Genomic DNA, 25,444 nt, shown 5'->3' on the forward strand with positions numbered 1-25,444 from the left:
TTCAGAACAAAAACTAACAGGTTTTAGCTGAGGAGGTAGTGTTAGTACAAAAATTAGAGTTTCCACTGAAAAGAAGGACATGACAAATTGGCAGTGAGCTTCCCAGCACATCACTGAGATAAGCCCACTCCAGTGGGCTTTTATGCCCATTTATGCCCAAGTGCTCCCTGCTGCCTAGAGAAGGACAAGAATGCAGTGATGGCACAAACAGCTAAGGGTCCCAGCATTCTCAGGGACAGGGCAGGTGCTCTATAAATCTGCTACCAAATTAAAAAAAAAAGTGAATGGAGGAAGGGACTCAGGGACCCCCTCACCCACAACCAAACTGTGAAAAAATAATAAATTTCCTGTCTCCTCAAGTCTCTTTAAATGGGATTTGCAGCATCACAGCCAATGTGTGCAGGAATATGGAAGTCATTACAGACACTGCCCTCTCATTATTGGGCTGGATCCCCTGAAACCCTCACTGCTGGTGAAAAATGAACTCTGTAACTGTAATATTCCATTTCTATGAAATGACCAGAAAAAGAGATTCTCTAGAGACAGAAAGCAGGTCAGTGGTTGCCGGCGGCTGGCGGTGAGGGTGGGGATTAACTGCAAACAGGCAAAAGGGATCTTCAGGGGGGTGATGGGAAAAGATGCAACTTCTAGACCTGCTGTAAAAGAGTGTACCAGTGATGGAAGACCCTCTCCGAGCTCTGTGTTAGGAAGAAGGTTTGCAAGGCCTGGGGGAGGCGAGGAGGGGTTGAGGAAGCAGCAAGGAAGCACAAGCTGTAAGACAGAAAACCTGAAAGTCTGAAGTCCTTCCATCTCCGCAGACAACAGTGGATGGTGTTGGCCTGTGACAAGTTCAGTCCCTCACGCATTTGTTTACCTCCATGTGGGCCAGGCCCCTGGTTGATGAGTGGTGGTTCTAATAGGAATAAACACAGATCCTTCCTTTGGGACACTTACCCTCTGTTAACCCAGAAGAGCACAAAAACAACCACCCAGTAGGCAAAGCCAGCTCTACTGTGAGCACTGTGTGTGTATGTGTGTGCGTGGGCACGTGCGTGCACACGGTATGTAAAGTGTGTAGTGTGTGGTATGCTTTTGTGTGATGTGTCTATTTGTGTGGTGTGTGTATGTCTGTGTACGGTGGGTAATGTGTATGCATGTGGGGTGTGTGTGTGTGTTATGCAGTATGTGTGTGTGGTATGTGGGCTGGTGATGAGGTGGGAGGTAGCTGCAGGATGCCTGGGAACAGCAAGTTAAACAAACAGTTGCAGTAGGGGAAATAACTCTGGGAAAGAACATGTGAAAAACCATCCAGAAGGTTTTTTAAAAATCTGTTAGTATCTCAAGGCGATGAAGCCCAAAACTCCCACCACATGGCTACTCATGAATGGCCCAGGGCCCTGCAAACTGATAGGAATGACGGGCTGGTGAGAGGAGATTCAATCCAAGGAAGCAGTTATCCATCAGCTGCCTGAGAAGGAGAGACATGCTTTCAGGAAGAAATCGTCGGATCTCATCTCTAACCAGTGAGATGCGCGGGGCTTTACTGTGCACACTCAAGAAGCCAGTCCAGCAAGGTCAGCATCTGGAGGGCAGCACCTGCCCAGGTATCCAGTGTAGTGGGAAGGAAAACAGGGGTTGCGAGGGAAGAAATGGCCGAGGGACGGGCTTGTAGATTGTAAGGAGGATGGGAATGACCTAACAAGGGAGATTTGTTTTAGTTGTAGAAGAAATTTAAAGAACACAAGACAGACAATAAGGACAGAGGTCATGTGTTGGCAAAGACAGCTTGAGCCATGATCCCAAGACAAAAAAACAGGAAGATGGCATTGCCACATTTAGGGAATACACGGGGGCATGGAGGAGAAGAAGGCAGGAGCAACAGGCATGTGTGGTAGCTAAAGATGCCCAGAGCAGAGAGCCAGCTGCTGCCCCTGGCGGCTCCACTGGGCACCCCAACCTCCCCCACGCTGTCTAAATGCGGGGGACCAAGGGAGCGATGCTTACCTGGAGGGAGGTACTGGCAGTGCCCGGAGGAATTCACTAGCACATTGGTGTGGAACGTAGCATCAAACCGTTCATCAGCACTAGAAAGAAGAGAAGGATCCGTAAGCCAAACTGGCCAGGCAGTGGGTTCCCCGGGCCCTTGGGGTGGTTGTTCCCGCGGTCTGAGCAGCTCTGAGAAGGGCTGTTGCTTTCAGGTGGGGCAGCTGGCAGCAGTGTGAGAGCCCCACGTGGGGCTGACCTGGTAGGTCTTCCCAGAGGATAGGGGGATGGGGCCAATGCCCTCCTTCGTTTCATAGGGACGCTGATTTCCATATGCATGTTAAACAAAGCTCTTAGCAAAAGCGAAACCTGAAGACAACTTAGGAGGACATTACAGATGAGACAATTCAATCTATCTGCAGGAGACAGAGCTGGGGGAAGCAAAGTGCCTCTCTATCAGCCCAGAAGAGTGGAATTTGGACCCACTGTATTCAGGGCTCTAGTGTCAGCCCCATGAATGGGTCCAAAGCTCAGATGGTGCTTGATAAATTCATCTTGAGTGACTGAGGCTGCAGATGCCCAGGGGAGCTGGGCAGCCTTTAGGGGTACCCGAATCCAGGACTGGTGATGACAGGTGGAGAGAACAGAGTCAGGTTCAAGTTTAGATAAATGCACCCCACCCCACCCCTAGCCGTGCTCAGAACCTCCTCCAGACAGCAGTGACCAACTCAGTTAAAAGAAGCACACAAAACAGGAAGGAAAAAATAATTAAGACCAAGAGCCCTTAATATCCAGGTCTTTCACTTTCTGTATTCTGACACTTTGACATCTGGGGCCTTGCTGATCCTGGAGGGACTGCCCCCATCACCCCACTGCCCCAGATTAACCAATTCCTGGAGACAGCAAACAATTCAATCAGGTGAAAACCAACTAATCCAGAGCCCATACCCCAACTAGCTCCTTTATGGAGCTCTCATCTCCCGGCCACCATCCACCCACCCTAATCACCCCAGGGATAGACACCAGACAAAGAGCAACAAGCCATATGCACCAGAGCCTGCTGAAAGCATTCCAAGTTCTAGCCATGCTTACCCTGACTCACCACTTCCATTCCATGGAAACCACAATAAAGGCTTTTAAGCACATTTTCTCCCCAAGCCCTCTGCCTTCTAATTGACCCTGGTGCTTCCCTGTGTGACCCTGTGTGGTGAGCAAGCCTCCTGTTTCTAGGGAACTGTGAGTATCTAATAAATTTCCTTCCTTCATCATTTCTGTGTCTGCATCTTAACCATAACCTGATTAAAACATATCCTTAAAATATTGCCCTATGGGTGAATAAAAAGTAAATGGCCTTAAGAAAATGTAGGCAGCCAGTCATGGTACCAGCACCATGAGTTAAATTCCCCTCCTTTGAGTAACTGGAGGACCTCTGCTATGGGCTGCCCATGTCTCCAGAGCCTCTGCAGTCTTGTCTGTCTCCAGCATTCTCTAAAGGGGAAAGTCACCATCACGAGATGTCTGAGGACAGGCTTCATTGTGAGAGACATCGTCAAGGATAGAGACAAGAAAGATCCAAAAAGAAACTGTCAACGAACGGAATGAAAAATCACCTCTTAAAAAAAGTAATACCCTCATAAAAATTCAAATGGCTACTGCATTTAGAAAAACAGGGCAATATGGAAGTTAAAATATGACCTATGAAATACATCTTTAAAAATGAGTGGGAGGTTTGGCTGATAAGAATAACTGAAATGAAATATAGGACAAAAGGGATGAGGGTATCAAAGTAAAGGCTGGGGAAGTTCACTCAACAGAAGTGGAGGAAACATCAGGGGAGTGGGAGGGAGAGAAATCACATGCACAAATTTTAGAGCTGAAGGAAACCCCTAAAGTATGAAGGCAAAAAAAGCTGTTTTCAAGAACATTCAGGTGTTTCTTATGTATATTTTCTTGGCCATGGACTTGATCATCAGCTCCAGAAAAATGAGGGTGAACACTAAAGAAGAAGAAACAAACATTCAGACTAAACTTAAAAGATCCAGAAAAGGGATTTTCAGGATGAACTGTGTAGAGGGTCTAGTAAAAGGGTTGGGGGTCCAAATTACAGCAAGATATGAGGGGTCTCTGAAGAATAAAGTGGATTCAGAGTAATGAATAGAAGAAACAACAAGCTGGAAAACACCACAGATTTGATTAAAGACTCTTTATTTTAAAAATCTTTAAGTAAAAAACAGCACCAGAAACTTCAGGAAAAACTGTACAAGTAAGCTTTGGTTTGAAGATAAAAAATGTGATGATGCTTAAAAGAAGACTAAGCTATGATAAAATGATAATCCTCTGAGATAAAGAAGGTCATATCCACCCCCTCAGTTGTAAACACATTCAGGGAGAGAGAAGGAGGAAGGCTCAAGACGTAAATATTCTTTGGTTGACAGCAGCCTGTACCCAAGTGTCCTCATGAGGCACCAACAGTGACTGGTGCCAAACAGCTGAGCATGTGGGCCTTCACAAATTCACCTCGGATTTTACCCTGCTTTTTAAATTAGGGTCTCTGGAACTCCAAGATTCTGTGGAGGTGCTGCAGGCTTCTATAAGTGTTTGATTCCAAGTTTCTTTTCCTTGTGTTTCAAAATACGAATAAAAGTCCAAACACACTCAAACAATTGTTTTCAATATCTTAACTCTTCAGACACTCAATGTATTAATTAATCAACGTGGCCCGATTCACTACTTTACTGGGGAAGTTCAGCTTAAGACTCCTCTTGCCATGAATATTGTATGCATATAGAACTCTTGGAAATGAGTCACTCAGTAAGATTTCAGGTTGGCAGTACTACTCTAAAAAAACAATTCACATTTGATCCTACAATTCCAGCATAGAACCTGCATCTGCCTTGACATCTCTTCCCACCTCTGTAGCAACAAAGGCAGAAAGCACAGTGCGATGCTGGCATAGCTTCACTCATTTTAAGTTTGGGTGTTATCTTGTCTAATTTTTATAGTTATAATAAAGACTGTGGGCAACTGTTAGTGATTAATTTTGGATGAAAAACATATACACAGCTCCTTCTTCACAGAGTTGAATCAATTTAACTGAAGAGACTCCAGAGATCACAAGGCAAGTGGGTAAAAACAAGATAAAAATCTGTTACCATTAGCAACAGCTTACCTTTGTGACTCATTGATTTCTGAATATGGATGGTTCAACCAAAATAGAATACTGAGATAAATGGAACTGTACCACTGTCATCATTATCAAAATTCATATCTTAGTACTCATTGTGGAAGTTTTAGGTTCTTTCCCACAGGCAAATTGATTTTATATGTAAATGATATAAAAGTAATTCTGGTAATAATTATGTGCTAATACCACTTTATCTGTTTTCACCATTAGGGCTGGAGATAAACTATGTTTGAAAAGGGGTCCTGTGTTAAAATCTGAGTCTGAAAATGGGAAGGGGGTGAAAAGTCCCTGTGAAACACAAGTAACCAAAACTATGTCAAGGACCTGACAGGCGACAATACCAGAAATGTCCAGGACACGGCATCACAGCCTTTATGGCCAGCAGACTCTGGTCACCCTGGAGGCTGTGTGGGCCCACATAACTCAACTCATTTTCTTTCTCTGTGCTGGTGTACATAAGAAACCTTCTGCATTAAACTTTTAGGAACTGGTCAAACATATATATTTTTTTCTTGACTACTGGAAAACAGGGTGTACCCTCAGAGCTTTTGACAACCCTGGCACACGGCTCTTCACTCCCCTCAAAAGCTCTTCTCTCTCGCTGCCATGGTCCCTGTCCAGCTAGTGATGGATAGATGAGCTTGCACTTAGTATGAGGAGAGCTCTGGGCACCCCCACCGAGAGGTGCTCATGGAGAGGGAGGGTTATTTAATCACAATATTGAAGGCGCGGGTCCTACAGCATCAGTCAGAGGACTTCTGGACGGGCTCTAAGGATGCGCAGAAGGCTCAAAAGTGGAAAGGTGAGCGTGTCGCCAGCAGAAAGTGCAGTCTGGTCACATGTGTGGAGGTAGACTGGACCAAGGGAGGCTTCACGAAGGTAAGGTGCGGTTGGAGCAGGGGTGAGTGAGATGCTGTCCTAGGCAGCAAGGCAAGTACTACAGGGGCTTGAGAGTAAACCACCAGTGGTGTGCCTGCAGGATCCAAGGGCCCATCCTTATGGGAGGATTTCAAACTGTGCTTCCAGATGTCCCAGTAGCACAGGCAGGCAGAGCCCAGGGGGCACAAGCGAACCCTCGTGGTCTGGGCCAAGATTGCTCCCTCCTCCTCATCCCCAGGGTGTAACACAGTGCCAGATCCGGCCCTGGGAAGTGCTCCTGGCACTGGAAGCACAGCCCTCCAATCCTAGCTCCGTGCAGCCTCTGCTTATCTGACCTGGCAGCACTGACCCCCACCTCTGAGCAAAAAACCCAGGTACAATACACTGCTGCCCAGAGCACACTGTGGGCTCCTGAGGGGAGGACTGTAAAGAACAGGGTCTCGGGCACCATCAGACCTGTTTCCCCTGAGGTCACACGGTCCTCAAAAGACAGAAAGAGGGAGAGCAGAAAAGACAAAAACGGTCTTAATTTTCCTAACACACAAAAAAGAAATTATGATTACATGATGAGGATAGAGATGTCAGTAATGCTACAGTGGCAATTACATCGCAATATAAATGTGAATCAGGGATTCCCTGGTGACTCAGCGGTAAAGAATCTGCCTGCAATGCAGGAGCTGCAAGAGCTGCAGGTGGTGCAGGTTTGATGCCTGGGTGGAGAAGACCCCTGGAGGAGGATCTGACAACCTACTCCAGTATTCTAGCCTGGACAGAGGAGCCTGGCAGGCTATGGACAGAGGAGCCTGGCAGGCTACAGTCCATAGGGTCACAAAGCATCACACACAACTGAAGTGACTTAGCACACGGCACATACATGTGTATCAAATCAACACACTGTACATGGTAAACATACAATATTTTATATATACCTCAATTATATCTCAATAAAATAATAAAGTTTAAAATGTTGTAAGAAAAAAGTATGTGATGAAAAAAGAGGAAATCCATCTATCTCAAACAACTGTCAGTGGAAGGTGTCATTTATCTTAAATCTCTTAACTAAAGAAAAAGCTGCCAATTACATGTTAAGACACCACTGATACCTAGATTTCAGAGGAAAAGTATCTGCAGAGAAAAGATCAATTTTGTTTCAAAAATGAGTAGTTAAGTCCTTTATCTGGGTATTTTTATTTTGCTTTATATTTTATTCTAAAGTGTTAGGACAGATTCAAATTATAGCCATATGACTTGTCATAGATTGTGATCAAAAAGTCTTGAGCAGAACTAAAATTTCATGGTTGTTTCTACCTTTCAGAGATCCCAGGAGGTAGACATCTAGGCATTAGCAGGAGGCTTCCAGAAGAATTTATCAACATCTTTTCTTTAACCACCAATTTATATGTTACATGGTATATAACATGGATATGATGATAACAATCAGATGTAACACTGGATAGATTATAACAATGTTGTAACAGTGTTATAAATAATATAACATAATAATGGATGCTTGCTCCTTAGAAGAAAAGTTATGACAAACCTAGACAGCATATTAAATAGCAGAGACACTACTTTGCAGACAAAGGTCCATATAGTCAAAGCTATGGTTTTTCCAGTGGTCATGTATGGATGTGAGAGTTGGACCATAAAGAAGGCTGACTACTGAAGAATTTATGCTTTTGAACTGTGGTATTGGAGAAGACTCTTGAGAGCCTCTTGGACTGCAAGGAGATCAAACCAGTCAATCGTAAAAGAAATCAACCCTGAATATTCATTGGAAGGACTGATGCTAAAACTGAAGCTCCAATACTTTGGCCACCTGATGCAAAGAGTTGACTCAATGGAAAAGACCTTGATGTTGGGAAAGATTGAAAGCAGGAGTACAGGGGGATGACAGAGGAAAAGATGGTTGGATGGCATCACTAACTCAATGGACATAAGTCTGAGCAAGCTCCAGGAGATGGTGCAGGATGAGGAAGCCTGGCATGCTGCAGTCCATGGTGTCGCAAAGAGTCAGACATGACTGAGTGACTGAAAAACAAATAACAGTGTTATAAATAATATGGGATAAATGTTACCACGGAATATGTCAAGTTTCTGGGTTCCCAAGTTTGTTTCTTTATTAACAAAGGACTATTTCTGATCCAGGACAACATCATTTTAATCACTACAACAGAATGGAAACATTGGTATTTGGCAGGCTAAATCCTCCAACTTTGTCCTTTGTTTAAAAATTATCTTACCTATCCCTTGGCCCTTTACTCATGCCCAATCCCATAAAGACGGAGTGGAGACTTCATGATTCAGTTGGAATCACATAAAATTTACAGACTAGTTTGGGAGATTTTGACATCTTTATGATATTGAGTTTTCCCAGAAATATATAACTCATTGTTTATTTTGGTCTTAGATTTTTCAATTGACATTTTTTAACACCTGCAGATATTAGAAATAAGATTTGTTTAATTACATTTTCTAAATGTTGCAAGAGTAAAGATATACATTCATATTTTCATACTTGTATCCAAAATATGTTGTCTAGACAGTCTCTAAGAGTTTTTCATGTAAAAAAGTCATATAGTCTGTGAATGATGATAATCTAGTTTGTTGCTGTTTAGTCGCTAAGTCTTGTCTGACTCTCTGCGACCCCATGGACTGTAGCCCTTCAGACTCTTCTGTCCATGTGATTTCCCAGGCAAGCATACTGGAGCAGGTTGCCATTCCCTTCTCCAGGGGATCTTCCCAACCCAGAAATTGAACTTGTGTCTCCAGCATTGCAGGTGGATTCTTTATCACTGAAACATATTCCTTTCTAATTCTCAATATTTTGTTCTTTTACTTTTCTTATTATTTAAATTCATACCATTATTAAGATATTTTTAAGTGATCTTTATTTTGTTCTACATATATAAACCTGTAATGTTTCAGCATTAAATGATGTTTTGGTAAAGACCTTACTTCAGGTTACACAAGTGTTCTTCTATTTCACAAATGGGTATTAAATACTATCAATTGATTTTTCTCTAACTACCAAGATGATCACATGATTTCTCTCCTTCATTCTGTTTATAGAGTGAATTATAGCAATGAAGTTTTCTAAAGTTAAAACTTGCATTCTTATTAAACTAAATTTGTTAAATAATTTTTTAAAAATTACTGCTAGATTTAGTGAGTTAATACTTTAGTTAAGATGTATACATACATGCTCATAAGTGATGCTAGGTGGGACTTGCCTGCAAAATACACCTTTTCAAATTTATTTTTTAAAATGTATCAATCAAGAGGGTGAAAGGCAAGCTTCAGATTGGTAAAAATACTTGAGAAAAGATATTTCTAATAAAGACTGCTATCCAAATAACTCTTCACAGTAAGAAAACAACCCAATCAAAAATGGATCAAAAACTTGAACAGGTACATCAACAACGAAGATATGAGGGGATGTAAATTTAAACAATCAGATATCATCACACACCTACCAAATGATCAAACCCAAGATCACTGAGAATACCAAATCTGGCAAGGATATAGAGCAACAGCAACTTTCATTCACTACTGATGGGTATGCAAAGTGGAACAGTCACTTTGAAAGACAGTTTGGCTGTTTCTTACAAGACTAACCACCCCCTTACCATCGTTGTTGTTTTTCAGTCACTCAGTTGTGTCCCAAGTCTTTGTGACCCCATGGACTGAAGCATGCCAGGCTTCCTTGTTCTTCACTATCTCCCAGAGTTTGCTCAAACTCATGTCCATGTCCATTGATTCATGATGTCATACAACCATCTCATCCTCTGTTGTCCCCTTCTCTTTTTGCCCTCAGTCTTTCCCAGCATCTGGGTCTTTTCCAATGAGTTGGCTCTTCTCATCAGGTGGTCAAAGTACTGGAGCTTCAGCTTCAGCATCAGTCCTTCCAATGAATATTAAGAGTTGATTTCCTTTAGAATTGACTGATTTGATCTCCTTGCTGTCCAAGGGACTCTCAAGAGTCTTCTCCAGCACCACATTTCAAAAGCATCAATTCTTTGATGCTCAACCTTCTTTCACATCCATACATGGCTACTGGAAAAACCACAGCTTTGACTATATAGACCTTTGTCAGCAAAGTGATGTCTCTGCTTTTTAATACACCTGTCTAGGTTTGTCACAGCTCTTCTTCCAAGAAGTAGGCGTCTTTTAATTTCATGGCTGCGGTCACCATCTGCAGTGATTTTGGAGCCCAAGAAAATAAAGTCGGTCTCTGTTTCCATTTTTCCCCTATCTATTTGCCATGAAGTGATGGAACTGGATGCTATGATATGAGTTTTTTGAGTGTTCGACTGGATGAAGCACAAGCTGGAATCAAGACTGCTGGGAGAAATAACAATAACCTCAGATATGCAGATGACACCACCCTTATGGCAGAAAGTGAAGAGGAATTAAAGAGCCTCTTGATGAAAGTGAAATGGGGGGGGGGAAAGAAAGTGAAAGTGGAGAGTGAAAAAGCTGGCTTAAAACTCTGACATTCAAACAATGTAGATCGTGGCATCTGGTCCTATCACTTCATGGCAAATGGTGAAACTATGGAAACAGGGACAGACTTTATTTTCTTGGACTCCAAAGTCGCTGCAGATGGTGACTATGACCAACCTAGACAGCATATTAAAAAGCAGAGACATTACTTTGCCAACAAAGGTCTGTCCAGTCAAAGATATGGTTTTTCCAGTAGTTTTGTATGGATGTGAGAGTTGACCCATAAAGAAAGCTGAGCACCTAAGAATTGATGCTTCTGGACTGTGGTGTTGGAGAAGACTCTTGAACAGTCCTTGGACTGCAAAGAGATCAGACCAGTTAAACCTAAAGGAAATCAGTCCTGAATATTTATTGGAAGAACTGATGCTAAAACTGAAGCTCCAACTGTGGCCACCTGATACAAAGAACACACTCATTAGAAAAGATCCTGATGCTTGAAGGCAGGAGGAGAGGGGGACAACAGATGATGAAATGGTTGGAGGGCATCACTGACTTGATGGGCATGAGTTTGAGCAAGCTCCGGGAGCTGATGATAGGACAGGGATGCCTGGCGTGCTGCAGTTCATGGGGTCACAAGGAGTTGGACACGACTGAGTGACTGAACTGTTTAATGTAAGCATTTAAGGCTATGAATTTCTCCTTACATATACATACACATGCTCTCACACATTCACACCCACTAAAGTTTTTCTTATTCACATTTGGGTATTCAGTTCTCTAGATATATATTTTCAGTAGAATGAGGACACATCTCTATTTGTGTCTATCTGTATCCATTTCTCTACATTAGATGAGGCTTGTTAACTGTGGAATTCTATTGATACACACTTTTTTCCCTTCTTGAACTATCAAGTACTAAAAAAGTACACTAAAATCTTTTATCATAATTATGGATTTATCTACCAATTTTTCTTCATTTGTATCAAAGTCATTTTACTAGGTGTATACATGTGAAATTTGTTATATATTTTTAGAAATTTCATTATTACTTGAACTTTAACCTTAATTGTACCTCTTTTCTTATAGCAAGTGTGCATGCACATGAGTGTGTGTGTGTATGTGTGTGTTTTCCTGTTGTAAACATAGCCATTTAATTTTATTTTGTTCCAATTGATCAAATACACCCCTTTTTTTTTTTTTTGCCTCCTGTGTACTTATGCTTTATTTCCATCCAAATAATGTATAGCTGGATTTTTAAATATAGATAGACAGATAGATAGATACAGACATAGATAGATAGATAGATAGATGCATGGCGGATAAGTTGCTTCAGTTATGTCCAACTCTTTGTGACCTCATTGACATAGTCTTCCAGGCTCCTCTGTTCATGGGATTTTCCAGGAAAGAATACTGGAGTGGGTTGCCATTTCTTACTATAGCAGATCTTCCAGACCCAGGGGTTGAACCCAAGTCTGTTATGTCTCTTTCTTTGGCAGGCAGGTTCTTTACCACTAGTGCCACCTGAGAAGCCTCTGATAGACAGTAGATAGACAGATAGCTGGGGAATCTCTTTTTAACTAACTGCCTAATCCTCTCTCTTCTCTTGTCTCTTACAATGCTTGGTTTTATTCTTACTCTTTAATTTTGTCCTCTTTATTTCTTTCTCCATTGATTGCACTTCCCTTGCTTCTTTAGGCTTCTCGTATTTTCTTTATTCTTTCCCTACTAGCTTCTCATCTGTCTGGAAGATAAAAAAATATTCTTATGTTGCTGATAGTTCTTCTTATGTTTTTTATCCCTTTAAAATGAACATTTGTTTCTCTTTTCTAATTACAGAATAAAGCATATTCACAAAAAGGGAAAACAGAAAGCACTTGGTAGGTACAAAATAATTAATGAAATTATTTATGGAATAAAAATTAAAATTACCCATAATTTTATAATTCAGAGGTAACCTCTTTACCATTTTTTTCTGAACTTTTTATATGGATGTGGATACACTGGTTGTATATAATGCACATGCATACCACATGCATAAACACAGGTATTTCAAACAAAATCTTGGACCTTACTTACAATAATCTAGAATTTATTTTTTTTCCCCATCTTAGCAATGTATCACAGATAGTTTTGATTCTTACATTTTTAACATGTATATCTTACTCAAAGCTGGTAACTCTATGCTCTGCCAGAGCAACTTACATCCAACTAAGTGGTTTACCTCCAAGTACCAGCCATACAGTGCTTTATTATTTTCAGCATTTTAATCTCACTTTGTTTTTACCCCCACCCTCAAGTTCACTGTTAATTTTATATATGTTCAAAATTGTTTATATTTACCTGAATTTTTAACTGTATTTCTTCTCAGACCCTGTTCCTACATTTATACTCTGATAGTTTCATTATGGCAGTTTACCTCTTCATGGCAACAATAATTCTTGAGTCTTTCTTTTCCTGAAAATGTCCTGATTTTGTCCCTCATGTAAAGAAGGTTTATTAGCAGGTACAGAATTCTAGGTCAGCAATTATTTTCTCTCAAACTTGAATGTTACTCTTATCTTTTTCTGCTTCTGACTGTTGCCTCTAAAAGGCCTGCAGTCAGTCTAATTTTCATGCTTTTGTAACAAACTATCTTTCACTCTTTCAGTGTTTTCAGCATCTCCTTAGCTTCCTGCCTTCTGCAGGTTTTAGTAAAGTTGTCTAGGTGCCCATTCTTGTTATTTATCTTTCCTCAGACTTCTTGTATCTCCTGAAACTGAGGATTTATGTTGTTCATCAATATTATTAAATTCTCTGCCTTTCTTTTGGAACATGGCTTCTGGAGAAAAAATTGTATCATATTTCACTGGAAAACTGCATCCTCTACAAGCATACAGCTCTGAGCTGGCTACCTGAGGTCTGGGACTACATCTGAGATCTTTGGAAGCTCTTTATAAGCTGGCAGGCAGGGGATAGATGTATAAATTATGTGTTGTCTGGGAGTGATTTCACTGCTGTTGATTTGATTTCCTGTGCCCTCTAAATAAACACATTTTATGTCCACTTACAATTCATCTCAACCTTCCTTTACTTCATATACATTTGTCCAGGTTTGACTTTTCCTTTAATTGGATCTAACATCTGCTTGGTTCCCTCAGTTTTATGAGTAAAATTAATTCTTTAGCATGTGTCCATTTTTACATATCTGCACATGGGTCACAATTTTACCTTTACACTGAAAAATCATCTCCTAATACTTCTCCCATGTTCTACCATTTCCCTCTACAATACCAGTCACTGCGTGTGGGAGCACCTTCTCATGAGAGGAACTCATATGCCCTGTCTCAGGGTTAATAAGTGTGGGGTCACTCCTGAGTGGGGTTCATGCATCCCCATATATTGCTTTCTGCCAGACCTCTGACATACTGTGCTGTTATTTTGATGACTCCTCCTATTTTTGACTTATTTGAAAAATAGGAATAATATTCTATTATTTACATTTCTTCTCAGAAATGTTGTAAACATATGTAAAATATTTGCAGGACCTGGTACAGAGAAGCACTTGAGAAGTGTGAGACAGTCCAACTGTTCACTATTCTTTCATATTTCCCAACTATGAAAATATGATTTCATATTTTACTGGCTATGATTCAACCCAGGAAATTGTTTCTGTTCCTTCGACTGTCTCATCTGACACTCAATACTTCTACCAAGATTTCAATTAAAAAAAATTTTCATTGGCATGTTACTGATTTATATTGTGTACGGCACACTGATTCAGTTACACACATATATACGTATAACTATATGGGGGTGTATGTGTGTGTATATATACTGGATTCCTGGGTGGCTCCGTGGTAAAGAATCCACTTGCAAACATAACAGATACAGGAGATGCAGGTTTGATCCCTGGATCAGGAAGATCTCCTGGAGGAGGAAATGGATCCAGTATTCTTGCCTGGAAGATTCCATAGACAGAGGAGCCTGGAGGGCTAGAGTCCATGGGGTCACAAAGAGTTGGACATGACTGAGCACGTGCATGTACACATATACATGTATTATTTTTTAAGATTCCTTTCCCTTATAGGTAATTACAAAATATTGAGTATACTTCCCTGTGCTATACAGTAGGTCCTTGTTGTTTATCTAGCTTATATACAATAGTGTATATGTTAATCCCAAACTCCTAATTTAGTCCTCCTCCACCTTTCTCCTTTGATAACTGTAAGGTTTTTGATGTCCATGAGTTTATTTCTGTTTTGTAGATAAATTTTTATTTTGACATCTATAATTATCATCTCTATCAATTTTAGGTGATTTTTTTCAAAGCAGCTATTCAAAGAGTGTTTTGCTTTTTTCTTACATTTTCAATTCTTGTGCTTAATTATTTAAACTTTATTTATTAGTTTCTATTATCTAAAATTTAGATCCAGATCTGCAATTTGTTGTATCTGCTGATATTTGCTCCAAGAGAGCTGCTGTTTCCTTACATGTTTTTTTGTAAGCTTAATTTTAAACTCATCCATTTGTGCGTGTTTGTTTGCCTTTGAGTTCCGTTGCTATCTATATGCCTAAAACCCTGACGGTCTGTGCAACATTTGCTGTAAAATCTAACGAAGGCCTATGCAAAGAGCTTAGGAGACACAAATGTAGCCAGTGTTGGTGGAAGCAAAGGACAGGTTGGGGGAGAGCAGAGCCCTGTGGCTGACCCCTCACAGCTTTCCAGACCCCACTCTGGGACGCCAACCACTGTAGTTTGTGCTATTTGTCAGGTGGCAGAAAACTCAAGGCTCAAACACCGATGCACCACCATGGAACTTGGACAGCACATACCTTGCCTTCCAGATGCCACAGGCTGGAATGAATCTCCAGTCTCCAAGTCCCTGGTTGTGACATGGAACTTCCCCTCGCATAGCCAGAAACAGGTTAGTTTCCTGTTCACCTTCCTGGACTGAGAAGGAGATACTCCTCTGGCCCCTTTCTCAGAAAGGGCAGTGCTTCAAAGGCAGTACCTGTTCAGTTCCGGCCCACCTCATCTAGGTGAGAGGGCAGGGCCCAGATCTCACCCCTGCCTCCCAGGTTTTTGTGTAGTGTTAGTTGCTCAGTCATATCCGACTCTTTGCGACCCTAGGGACAGTAACCCACCAGGCTTCTCTGTCCTTGGGATTCTCCAGGCAAGAATACTGGAGTGGGTTGCAATTTCCTTCTCCAGGAATCTTCCTGACTTGGGGATCAAATGTGGGTTTTTCTGCATCACAGGCAGATTCTTTATCGTTTGAGCTGCAAGGAAGCTCCCTACAGGGAAGCTGCCTCCCTAGGAGACCTTTTTTTTTTTTTTTTAATTTTTTAATTTTTTCCACTTATTTTTATTAGTTGGAGGCTGATTACTTTACAATATTGTAGTGGTTTTTGCCATACATTGACATGAATCACCCATGGATTTACACGTGTTCCCCATCCTGAACCCCCCTCCCACCTCCCTCCCTATCCCATCCCTTTGGGTCTTCCCAGTGCACCAGCCCCGAGCACTTGTCTCATGCATCCAACCTGGACTGGCGATCTGTTTCACACTTGATAATATACATATTTCGATGCTGTTCTCTCAGATCATCCCACCCTTGCCTTCTCCCATAGAGTCCAAAAGTCTGTTCTATACATCTGTGTCTCTTTTTCTGTCTTGCATATAGGGTTATTGTTACCATCTTTCTAAATTCCATATATATGCGTTAGTATACTGTATTGGTGTTTATCTTTCTGGCTTACTTCACTCTGTATAATGGGCTCCAGTTTCATCCATCTCATTAGAACTGATTCAAATGAATTCTTTTTAATGGCCGAGTAATATTCCATTGTATATAGATACCACATTCGTCTGCTGATGGGCATCTAGGTTGCTTCCATGTCCTGGCTATTATAAACAGTGCTGCAATGAACACTGGGGTATACATGTCTCTTTCAGATCTGGTTTCCTCAGTGTGTATGCCCAGAAGTGGGATTGCTGGGTCATATGGCAGTTCTATTTCCAGTTTTTAAGGAATCTCCACACTCTTCTCCATAGTGGCTGTACTAGTTTGCATTCCCACCAGCAGTGGAAGAGGGTTCCCTTTCCTCCACACCCTCTCCAGCATTTATTGCTTGTAGACTTTTGGATAGCAGCCATTCTGACTGGCGTGTAATGGTACCTCATTGAGGTTTTGATTTGCATTTCTCTGATAATGAGTGATGTTAAGCATCTTTTCATGTATTTGTTAGCCATCTGTATGTCTTCTTTGGAGAAATGTCTGTTTAGATCTTTGGCCCATTTTTTGATTGGGTCATTTATTTTTCTGGAATTGAGCTGCAAGAGTTGCTTGTATATTTTTGAGATTAATCCTTTGTCTGTTTCTTCATTTGCTATTATTTTCTCCCATTCCGAAGGCTGTCTTTTCACCTTGCTTATAGTTTCCTTTGTTGTGCAAAAGCTTTAAGTTTAATTTATATTCCAATATTCCGGGAGGTGGGTCTTAGAGGATCTTGCTGTGATTTATGTCGGAGAGTGTTTTGCCTATGTTCTCCTCTAGGAATTTTATAGTTTCTGGTCTTACATTTAGATCTTTAACCCATTTTGAGTTTATTTTTGTGTATGGTATTAGAAAGTGTTCTAGTTTCATTCATTTACGAGTGGTTGACCAGTTTTCCCAGCACCACCTGTTAAAGAGGTTGTCTTTTTTCCATTGTATATTCTTGACCCCTTTGTCAAAGATAAGGTGTCCATAGGTACGTGGATTTATCTCTGGGCTTTCTATTTTGTTCCATAGATCTATATTTCTGTCTGAGCTTGTTTGTGACCTGGGACACAGGACTGCTCCCTGAGCTCCCAGGGCTACATGTGGGGAAAGCACTGGCCTCTGCTCTCCTGGGCTGCTCAGACTCCCTGCAGTTCTTCTAACATAGGTGGGGCAGCCTACTTTATGAATGCAAATGAGGCCATGAAGTAAAAGTGAATTCTCCATTTCTAAGCTGTGACACCCTTTCTTTCTAGGGCCATGAAACCAAGGGAACAAGAGAAGGCTAGCCACCTCTGCCAGGGAAGGGAGAACTTCTGCCACTGGTGCCCTTGGTTACCGTGCACACACAGATTGTGTATCAGGTGTGGAAATTCTCACAGGAGTGAAGGTGACTAGAAAATACAGAGGGAAAGGTGCTGACTGTGCACTCTGCCCAGCTGGGCTCGTGGTCGCTGAGCAGGCCACCATGAGAACCTCCCACCTAACAGGGTCCACCAAGTCCATGCCTGGAGTTCCCCAGTAATTGGCTGAAAAGTGATCAGACTAATTTTTTAAGGGAGTTTTTCCTTTAGGTGAAGAATATAAAGAAATTCATCAACAATAATCTGAATGAATATGAAATCTAAACAAACTAGCATTATGTTTTTGAAAAATACCACTTGCTATGACAGTATAAATAAAATCTAAAAATGATAACAAAGAAACATTGTTTTTATCTTTAAGAAGTTAATCTAAAGATGTCCTGCCTAAAGTTATACTAAATATTTCCACCAAAAAACTGAAGCAAGAAGGTTAATAATGAAAAATAAAAACTTGGTTTAGATTAAGTGGAACATATCATCAGGGACCTAATTTGCTCATAAGTAAACCAGGCTGGTATAATGTGTTTGGAAAGAAATTTTGTAAAATGGAATAAGAGGATTTAAGAACCTTAAAAAGCCCAGGTTTCATCTGGAAAAATACATATGATTAAAATAAATACAGTCACAAATATATTTATTATCATTTAAAAAAAAATTAGAGCTCAGACTTTCAGTTATGGATAGGATAGACACTTATTTGCATGGACTGAACTGCCCCCTCTCCAAATTCATATGCTGCTGGAATCCTAACCCCCAATATGACTATATTTGTAAACAGGACCCTTAAGGAGGTAATTAAGGCTAAGGGTTCAGTCATAAGGATGGGTCCTAATCCAATAGGACTGGTAGCCTTATAAGAATAGGCTAAATTAATATTTATCTTCTCTCTCTTCTCTTCCATATGAGGACACAGTAAGAATCCAGGAAGGGAGGTTTCGCCAGGGAAAGAACTGGCTGGCTACTGATCTTGGATTTCCAGCCTCCAGAATTGGGAAAAATAAAAGTCTCCATTTTTATGTATTCATGACAGCTACTTAACAGTTTTGTGGAACAACAATAGTTCCACAAAACATATATATATATATATACACACACACAAAAAAAAATAAGAAATAAAGTGCAATGGTCTGGGTATTCTGCCCCAAATAAATACCTACTTTAGGGAAAAAATGCCTGAAGTATGATATTTTGTTATTAGTGTTTTGCAGCACTATTACTTCCATTAACTATGCCTAAAACTCTTAACATAATATATAAACAAACATAAGGTCACTGTGAAAGTGCAGAGAAGAAAGCAGAAGGACTGACACTAGGACCCTGGCCTTTCCATTTGTCTCATATTCCAAACTGAGTCCTGGAGAAGCATCAAAAGTGTAGACAAAAACAATGAAAACATCTTGAGAAGAGCCAAATGACCAGGAAAGGGCAACCAAAGAGACAGAAAACAAATTAAGTAAAAGTCCCACCTCAGCTAAACACCAAATGAAAAACTCACATTCTACCACCAACCCGATCAACTGTAGACTATAGGCTGCCAACCAAATTACATATTCCAAGAAAATGTTATTAAAATAAGCAAGATTTACAGTATTAGTTCCAGATAAACTAGACTTTAGATGAAAGAAAATTACAAAGGGCAGATAATAAATTTACATACTGATAAAAATTCCATCTACCAAGAAGACACAGCAATCATACATTCTTTCCCAAACAAACAAGCTGAAAAATATATGAACTGAAACCAGAAAGAAGTTTAAAAAAAAAAAAAAGAGAGACAAATCCACATTCTTCAACACTCCTCCTCAATACTTGACAAGAGGACAACTAGGAAAGTCATAGAACACACACCATCAACAAATAGGACCTAACTGACACAAAACACTTCCCCAACACAGCAAAAACAAAGTTTTCAAGTCCTCATGGAATATATACTAGACAGATCACAACTTGTGCCATAAAATTCTCAACAAATTTAAAAGAATTTAAACCATACAGAATGTGAGACCATGTCTGCAATGGAATCAAATTAAAAACAATTAAAAAAAAGGAGATAAGAGGAGAATTTCCAAACACTTGGAATATAAACACCATTTAAAAAATAATCTATGAGTCAAAAACAAACTCTACAGACAACTCAAAAGATAAACTGAAGAAAATAAAAATACAATATATCAAAATTTGTGAAGTGCAGGTAAAGCACAGAGAGGGAGATTTGTTGTTGTTCAGTCACTAAGCCATTATGATTCTTTGTGACCTCATGAACTGCAGCATGCCAGGCTTTCCTGTCCTTCACTATCTTCCAGTGTTTGCTCAGACTCAAGCCCTTTGAGTCAGTGATGCCATCCAACCATCTCATCCTCTGTTGCCCCCCTCTCCTTTTGCCCTCAATCTTTCCCAGCATCAGGGTCTTTTCCAATGAGTTGGCTCTTCGCATGACGTGGCCAAAGTACTGGAGCTTCAGCTTCAGCATCAGACCTTCCAATGAATAGTCAGGGTTGATTTCTTTTAGGATTGACTGGTTTGATCTCCTTGCTGTCCAAGGGACTCTCAAGAGTCTTCTCCAGTATCACAGTTCAAAAGCATCAATTCTTTGGCACTCAGCCTTCTTTATGGTCCAACTCTCACATCCGTACATGACTACTGGAAAAACCATAGCTTTGACTATACTGCCCTTTGTTGGCAAAGTGGTGTCTCTGCTTTTTAATATGCTGTCTAGGTTTGTCATAGCTTTTCTTCCAAAGAGCAAATGTCTTTTAATTTCGTGGCTGCAGTCTGCAGTGATTTTGGAGTCCAAGAAAATAAAATCTTTCACTGTTTCCACTTTCCCCTCCATCTATTTGCCATGGAGTGATAGGACCGGATGCCATGATCTTCGTTTTTTGAATGCTGAGTTTTAAGCCAGCTTTTTCATTCTCTTCTTTCACCTTCATCAAGAGGCTCTTTAGCTCCTGATCACTTTCTGCCTTTATTATAGTATCATCTGCATATCTGAGGTTGTTGGTATTTCTCCTGGCAATCTTGATTCCAGTTTGTGCTTCATCCAGCCTGGCATTTCACATGATGAACTCTGCATGTAAGGTAAATAGGCAGGGTGACAAAATACAACCTTGATGTACTCCTTTCCCAATTTTGAACCAGTCGGCTGTTACATGTCTGGTTCTAACTGCTGCTTTTTGACCTGCATACAGATTTCTCAGGAGGCAGATAAGGTGGTCTGGTATTCCCATCTCTTTAAGAATTTTCCACAGTTTGTTATGATCCACACAGTCAAAGGTTTTTAGCATAGTCAATGAAGCAGAAATAGTTTTTTTTTTTTTTTAATTTTCTTAGAGCTTTTTCTGTGATCCAGCAGATGTAGGCATTTTGATCTCTGGTTCCTCTGCCTTTTCTAAATCCAACTTGTGCATCTGAAAGTTCTCAGTTCATGCATTGTTGAAGTGTAGCTTGAAGGGTTTTGAGCATTACTTTGCTAGCATGTGGAATGAATACAATTCTGAGGTAGTTTTAACATTCTTTGGCATTGCCCTTCTTGGAATCAGAATGAAAACTGACTTTTTACAGTGCTGTGGCCACTGCTGAGTTTTCCAAATTTACTGGCATATTGAATGAAGCACTTTAACAGCATCATTTTTTAGGGTTAGAAATAGCTCAGCTAGAATTCCATCACCTTCACTAGCTTTGTTCATAGTAATATTTCCTAGGGCCCACTTGACTTCACATTCCAGGATGTCTGGCACTAGGTGAGTGACGACACCATCATGGTTATCTGGGTCATTAAGACCTTTTTGTACAGTTCTTCTGAGTATTCTTGCCACCTCTTCTTAATATCTTCTGCTTCTGTTATGTCCTTGCTATTTCTGTCCTTTAGAGTACCCATCTTTGCATGAAATGTTCCCTTGGTATCTCTAATTTTCTTGAAGAGATCTCTAGTCTTTCCCATTCTATTGTTTTCCTCTATTTCTCTGCATGGTTCATGTTAAGAAGGCTTTCTTAGCTCTCCTTGCTGTCCTCTGGAACTCTGCATTCAGTTGGGTCTATCTTTCCTTTTATCCTTTGCCTTTCACTTCTCTTCTTTTCTCAGCTATCTGTAAGGCCTCCTCAGACAACCACTTTGCCTTCTTGCATTTCTTTACCTTGGGCATGATTTTAGTCATCACCTCCTGTACAATGATACGAGCCTCCATCCCTAGTTCTTCAGGTACACCATCTCCCAGATTTAGTCCCTTGAATCTTATTTGTCACCTCCACTGTATAATGATAAGAGATTTGATTTAGGTCATAAATGAATTGCCTAGTGGTTTTCCCTACTTTCTTCAATTTGAGCCTGTGTTTTGCAGGAAGGAGTTGATGATCTGAGCCACAGTAAGCTCTAGGTCTTTTCCTGGCTGACTGTATAGAGCTTCTCCATCTTCAGCTGCAAAGAATACAATCCATCTGAGTTTGGTATTGACCAGAGAGAGAAATGCATAGTAGTAAATGCTTACACTAGAAGAAATCTCAAGTCTGTAACTCCATGCTCACTCTTCAAGTAACAAGAAAGAAGCAGAAAAAAATAAGCCTATAAAAGTAGAGAGAATGAAATAATAAATATAGGAAGAAAAATCAATGAAAGAAAATAAAAACAATAGGGAAAGTCAATGAAACAAAAATCTACTTCTTTGAAAAGATCAATTAAATTGACAAGCCAATATCAGGAATGAATCTGAGTATATTATTACAAGCCCTATACACATCAAAAAAATGATAAGGGAATGTTGCAAACAACTCTTCACATATGCATTTCACATTTTAGATGAAATAAACCAATTCCTTGGAAAAGCACAGCCTACTAAAACTTAAATGAGAGAAAATAAACTGAACAGTCACAAAATTATTAAACAAATTGAATTAATAATTTAAAAATTCCTGAAAAGAATTCACTAGGTCCTGATAATTTCACTAGAAAATTCTACTGAACAATTAAGAAGAATTAATACCAGTTCTATAACTCTCTAACAGAAAACAGAGGATGACAGAATATCTATCCACTCATTTTAAGAAGCTAATATTGTTCTGAAAACAAAACCACAAAGATGATACTGAAAAAATAATAAGAAAAAAGTTAGAAATGTATAGATTACATTCCCTCTAAACAGACATAAAAATCCTTAACAAGAAATAAGCAAATACAATTCAACAGCATATATAAAGAATTATACACATAACCCAGTGGGGTTTATTCCATGATTGCAAGGCTGGTTGAACATTTCAAAACTGATCACTGAATCAACCATGTGTGTGTTAGTTGCTCAGTCGTGTCCGACTCTGCAACACCATGGACTGTAGTCTGCCAGGCTAAACAATAAAAAGCACATGCTTGTATCAACTGATGCCAAAAAAAGGGGGACTGACAAATATTTAACATTCATGCAGAATGAAAACTGTCAGAAAACTGGAATTAGAGAGGGACTTCCTCAGCCTGATAAAGAACATCTACAAAAAAAAAAAAAAAAGAAGAAGAAGAAGAAGAAAGAAAAACACAACTAGTATAATGGTAAAAAGACTGAGTGCCTTCCCTCTAAGATCTTGAGCTAGGCAGAGATATCTGCTTTCAACAGTCTTATTCAAAATAATACTGGAGGCCTCACCAGGAGAGCAGAGGAAATAAAGGTATACAAACTAGAAAGAAACAAAACTGTCTTATTTGCAGTTAACAGGATGATAGAAATCATTTACATGACTATGTGGACAGCCCCAAGAAATCTGTAACAGCAACAACAAAACCCCACAAGTCCAAAAGCTAATACATGAGTGGAGCAAAGTCAGAAGATCCAAGATCAATATTAAAAAAGAATTGTGAAGGAGGGTTCGAGATGGTGGCATAGGATGATTCTGAACTCATCTCTTTCTACAGACACAACAGATCCACAACTACATATGGGATAATCGCCTCATAACGGGGCCTGGAACCTGGATGAACAGCACCTCTACAACAAAGCATTGAAATAGTGAAGACAGGCACAGAGACGTCTCACCAAGAAAGAAAGAAATCACATCCTGGCTGCAGTGGTTCGTAACTGAGAAGGATCACAAAGGTCCTGATCTTTTCTCTGAGGAGTAAGGGACTCACATTCCGTATCATGTACCTTGACCCCTAGATCCTGCACAGGAGAGATGAGTCCCCCAGACACCTGATTTTAAAAACCAAAAGAGAGTGCTCACTTTGGCAGCACATATACTAAAACTGGAACAATACAGAGAAGATTAGCATGGTCCCTGAACAAGGATGATGCACAAATTTGTGAAGCATTCCTTATTTTTTTGGCTTATTCACAAAACAGAAACATACTTACAGACATAGAAAACAATTTTAAGGCTACCAAACAGGGAAGGAAGGGATAAATTAGGATTTGGGGATCTACATATACATACTACTATACAAAAAATAAACACAAGAAAACTACTGTTTAGCAAAGAGAGCTATACTCAATATCTTGTAATAACCTTTAGTGGAAAATAATCCGAAAAAGAATATATATATATATATATATATATATATATATATATATATATATGTATGTGTATATATATATATGTATATATATATATATATATATGTATCTGAATCACTTTGCTATACACCTGGAATCAACATAGCACTATAAATCAACTACAGTTCAATTTTTTAAAAAAGCTGAAAGGGAATGCATCTAGGAGAACCACAGAAGTGAGAGAATAGAAGACTTGCTCTTAAAGAGCCCACATGCAGACTCACCCAACTCCAAAACCAGCATGAAAACACTAGATTAAAAAGCATATGTACTGCAGGTCAAGGGAAACCACTTACCAAGCTTGAAGCATCATTAGTGAGGCAGGAACTGGTTCAGATGCTCCCGGGGGACTAGGAGACAGTAGCAGGAACCATTTTTGCCATTTCAGAGTACCTTGCTAATTAGCAGGCACCATTTTGAAATTCTCCAAGTTTATAGCACCAGTGAGTGTGTCCCACTGAGAGTTCCATCCACTCCTGCACATCAGCCAAGTGAAAGCCTCGCCTACCAGTGGTGCAGCCCTTGCAGGAAGGTCTCAAAGCCAGCCTGGAGGGTGTGCCTCATCCACCAGCACAGCATGGCACCCAGCCTATGTCCCTTAGCCATCCAGGGGGTCAGCCCAGCTCACTAGCCTGCCACAGAAGCAGCTACGGCCCCACAAGAAATTGGGGTGCATGCAGCTCACACAGAAGACATCTAAATGCCTGGCTCTAGTGGTTAAGCAGAAATGCACCTCTGAGCCCCACAGGGCATTTCCTAAATAAGGTCACTCCTTTAAGACTGGGAAGGATAGCTGATTCACCTAATACACAGAAACAAACACAGAGAATTAAGAAAAATAAGGAGACAGAGGAATATGCTCCAATGGGAAGAATAAGACAACATCTCAAAAATAACTAAATAAAGTGGAAATAAGCACTCTATCCGATAAAGAGTTACTAGTAACGGTTATATAGATGATCACCAAACTCAGGAAATAAATGGATGGGCACAGTGAGAATGTCCACAGAGATAGAAAATATAAGAAAGTACCAAATAAAAGTTACACCTAAACTGAAAGATACACTAGAGGAGTTCACCAGAGCAGACTGGATGAGCTAGAAGAACAAATAAGCAAACTGGAAGATAAAATGATTGAACTCATCCAGACAGAACAGTAAAATGAAAAAGAACTTAAAAAGTGAAGATACCTAAAGGGAGCTTTGAGATAACATCAAGCAGAAGAGCAATTTGCATTACAGAGGTTCCAGATGGAGAGGATAAAGAAAAAGGACCAGAAAAATTATTTGAAGAAATAGTGGCTGAAAACTTCCC

General features: G+C 40.1%; 1 protein-coding gene and 1 non-coding gene across 2 annotated transcripts in view; one reads left to right on the top strand and one right to left on the bottom strand.

Moving 5' to 3' along the window:
- Positions 1 to 25,444, bottom strand: part of LOC136147361 (neuronal acetylcholine receptor subunit alpha-7) — a 137,329-nt gene that overhangs the window by 20,154 nt on the left and 91,731 nt on the right. The window contains exon 5 of the mRNA XM_065906744.1: positions 2,005 to 2,084. Within this exon, the coding sequence (XP_065762816.1) occupies positions 2,005 to 2,084 (80 nt within the window). The remainder of the gene's footprint in view (positions 1 to 2,004; positions 2,085 to 25,444) is intronic.
- Positions 23,794 to 23,900, top strand: LOC136147743 (U6 spliceosomal RNA). Its single transcript, XR_010659389.1, has one exon. It is a non-coding gene; the product is annotated as a U6 spliceosomal RNA (small nuclear RNA).

The sequence above is a fragment of the Muntiacus reevesi genome, chromosome 15 (genome assembly GCF_963930625.1).
Source record: "Muntiacus reevesi chromosome 15, mMunRee1.1, whole genome shotgun sequence".
Lineage (NCBI taxonomy): Eukaryota > Metazoa > Chordata > Mammalia > Artiodactyla > Cervidae > Muntiacus > Muntiacus reevesi.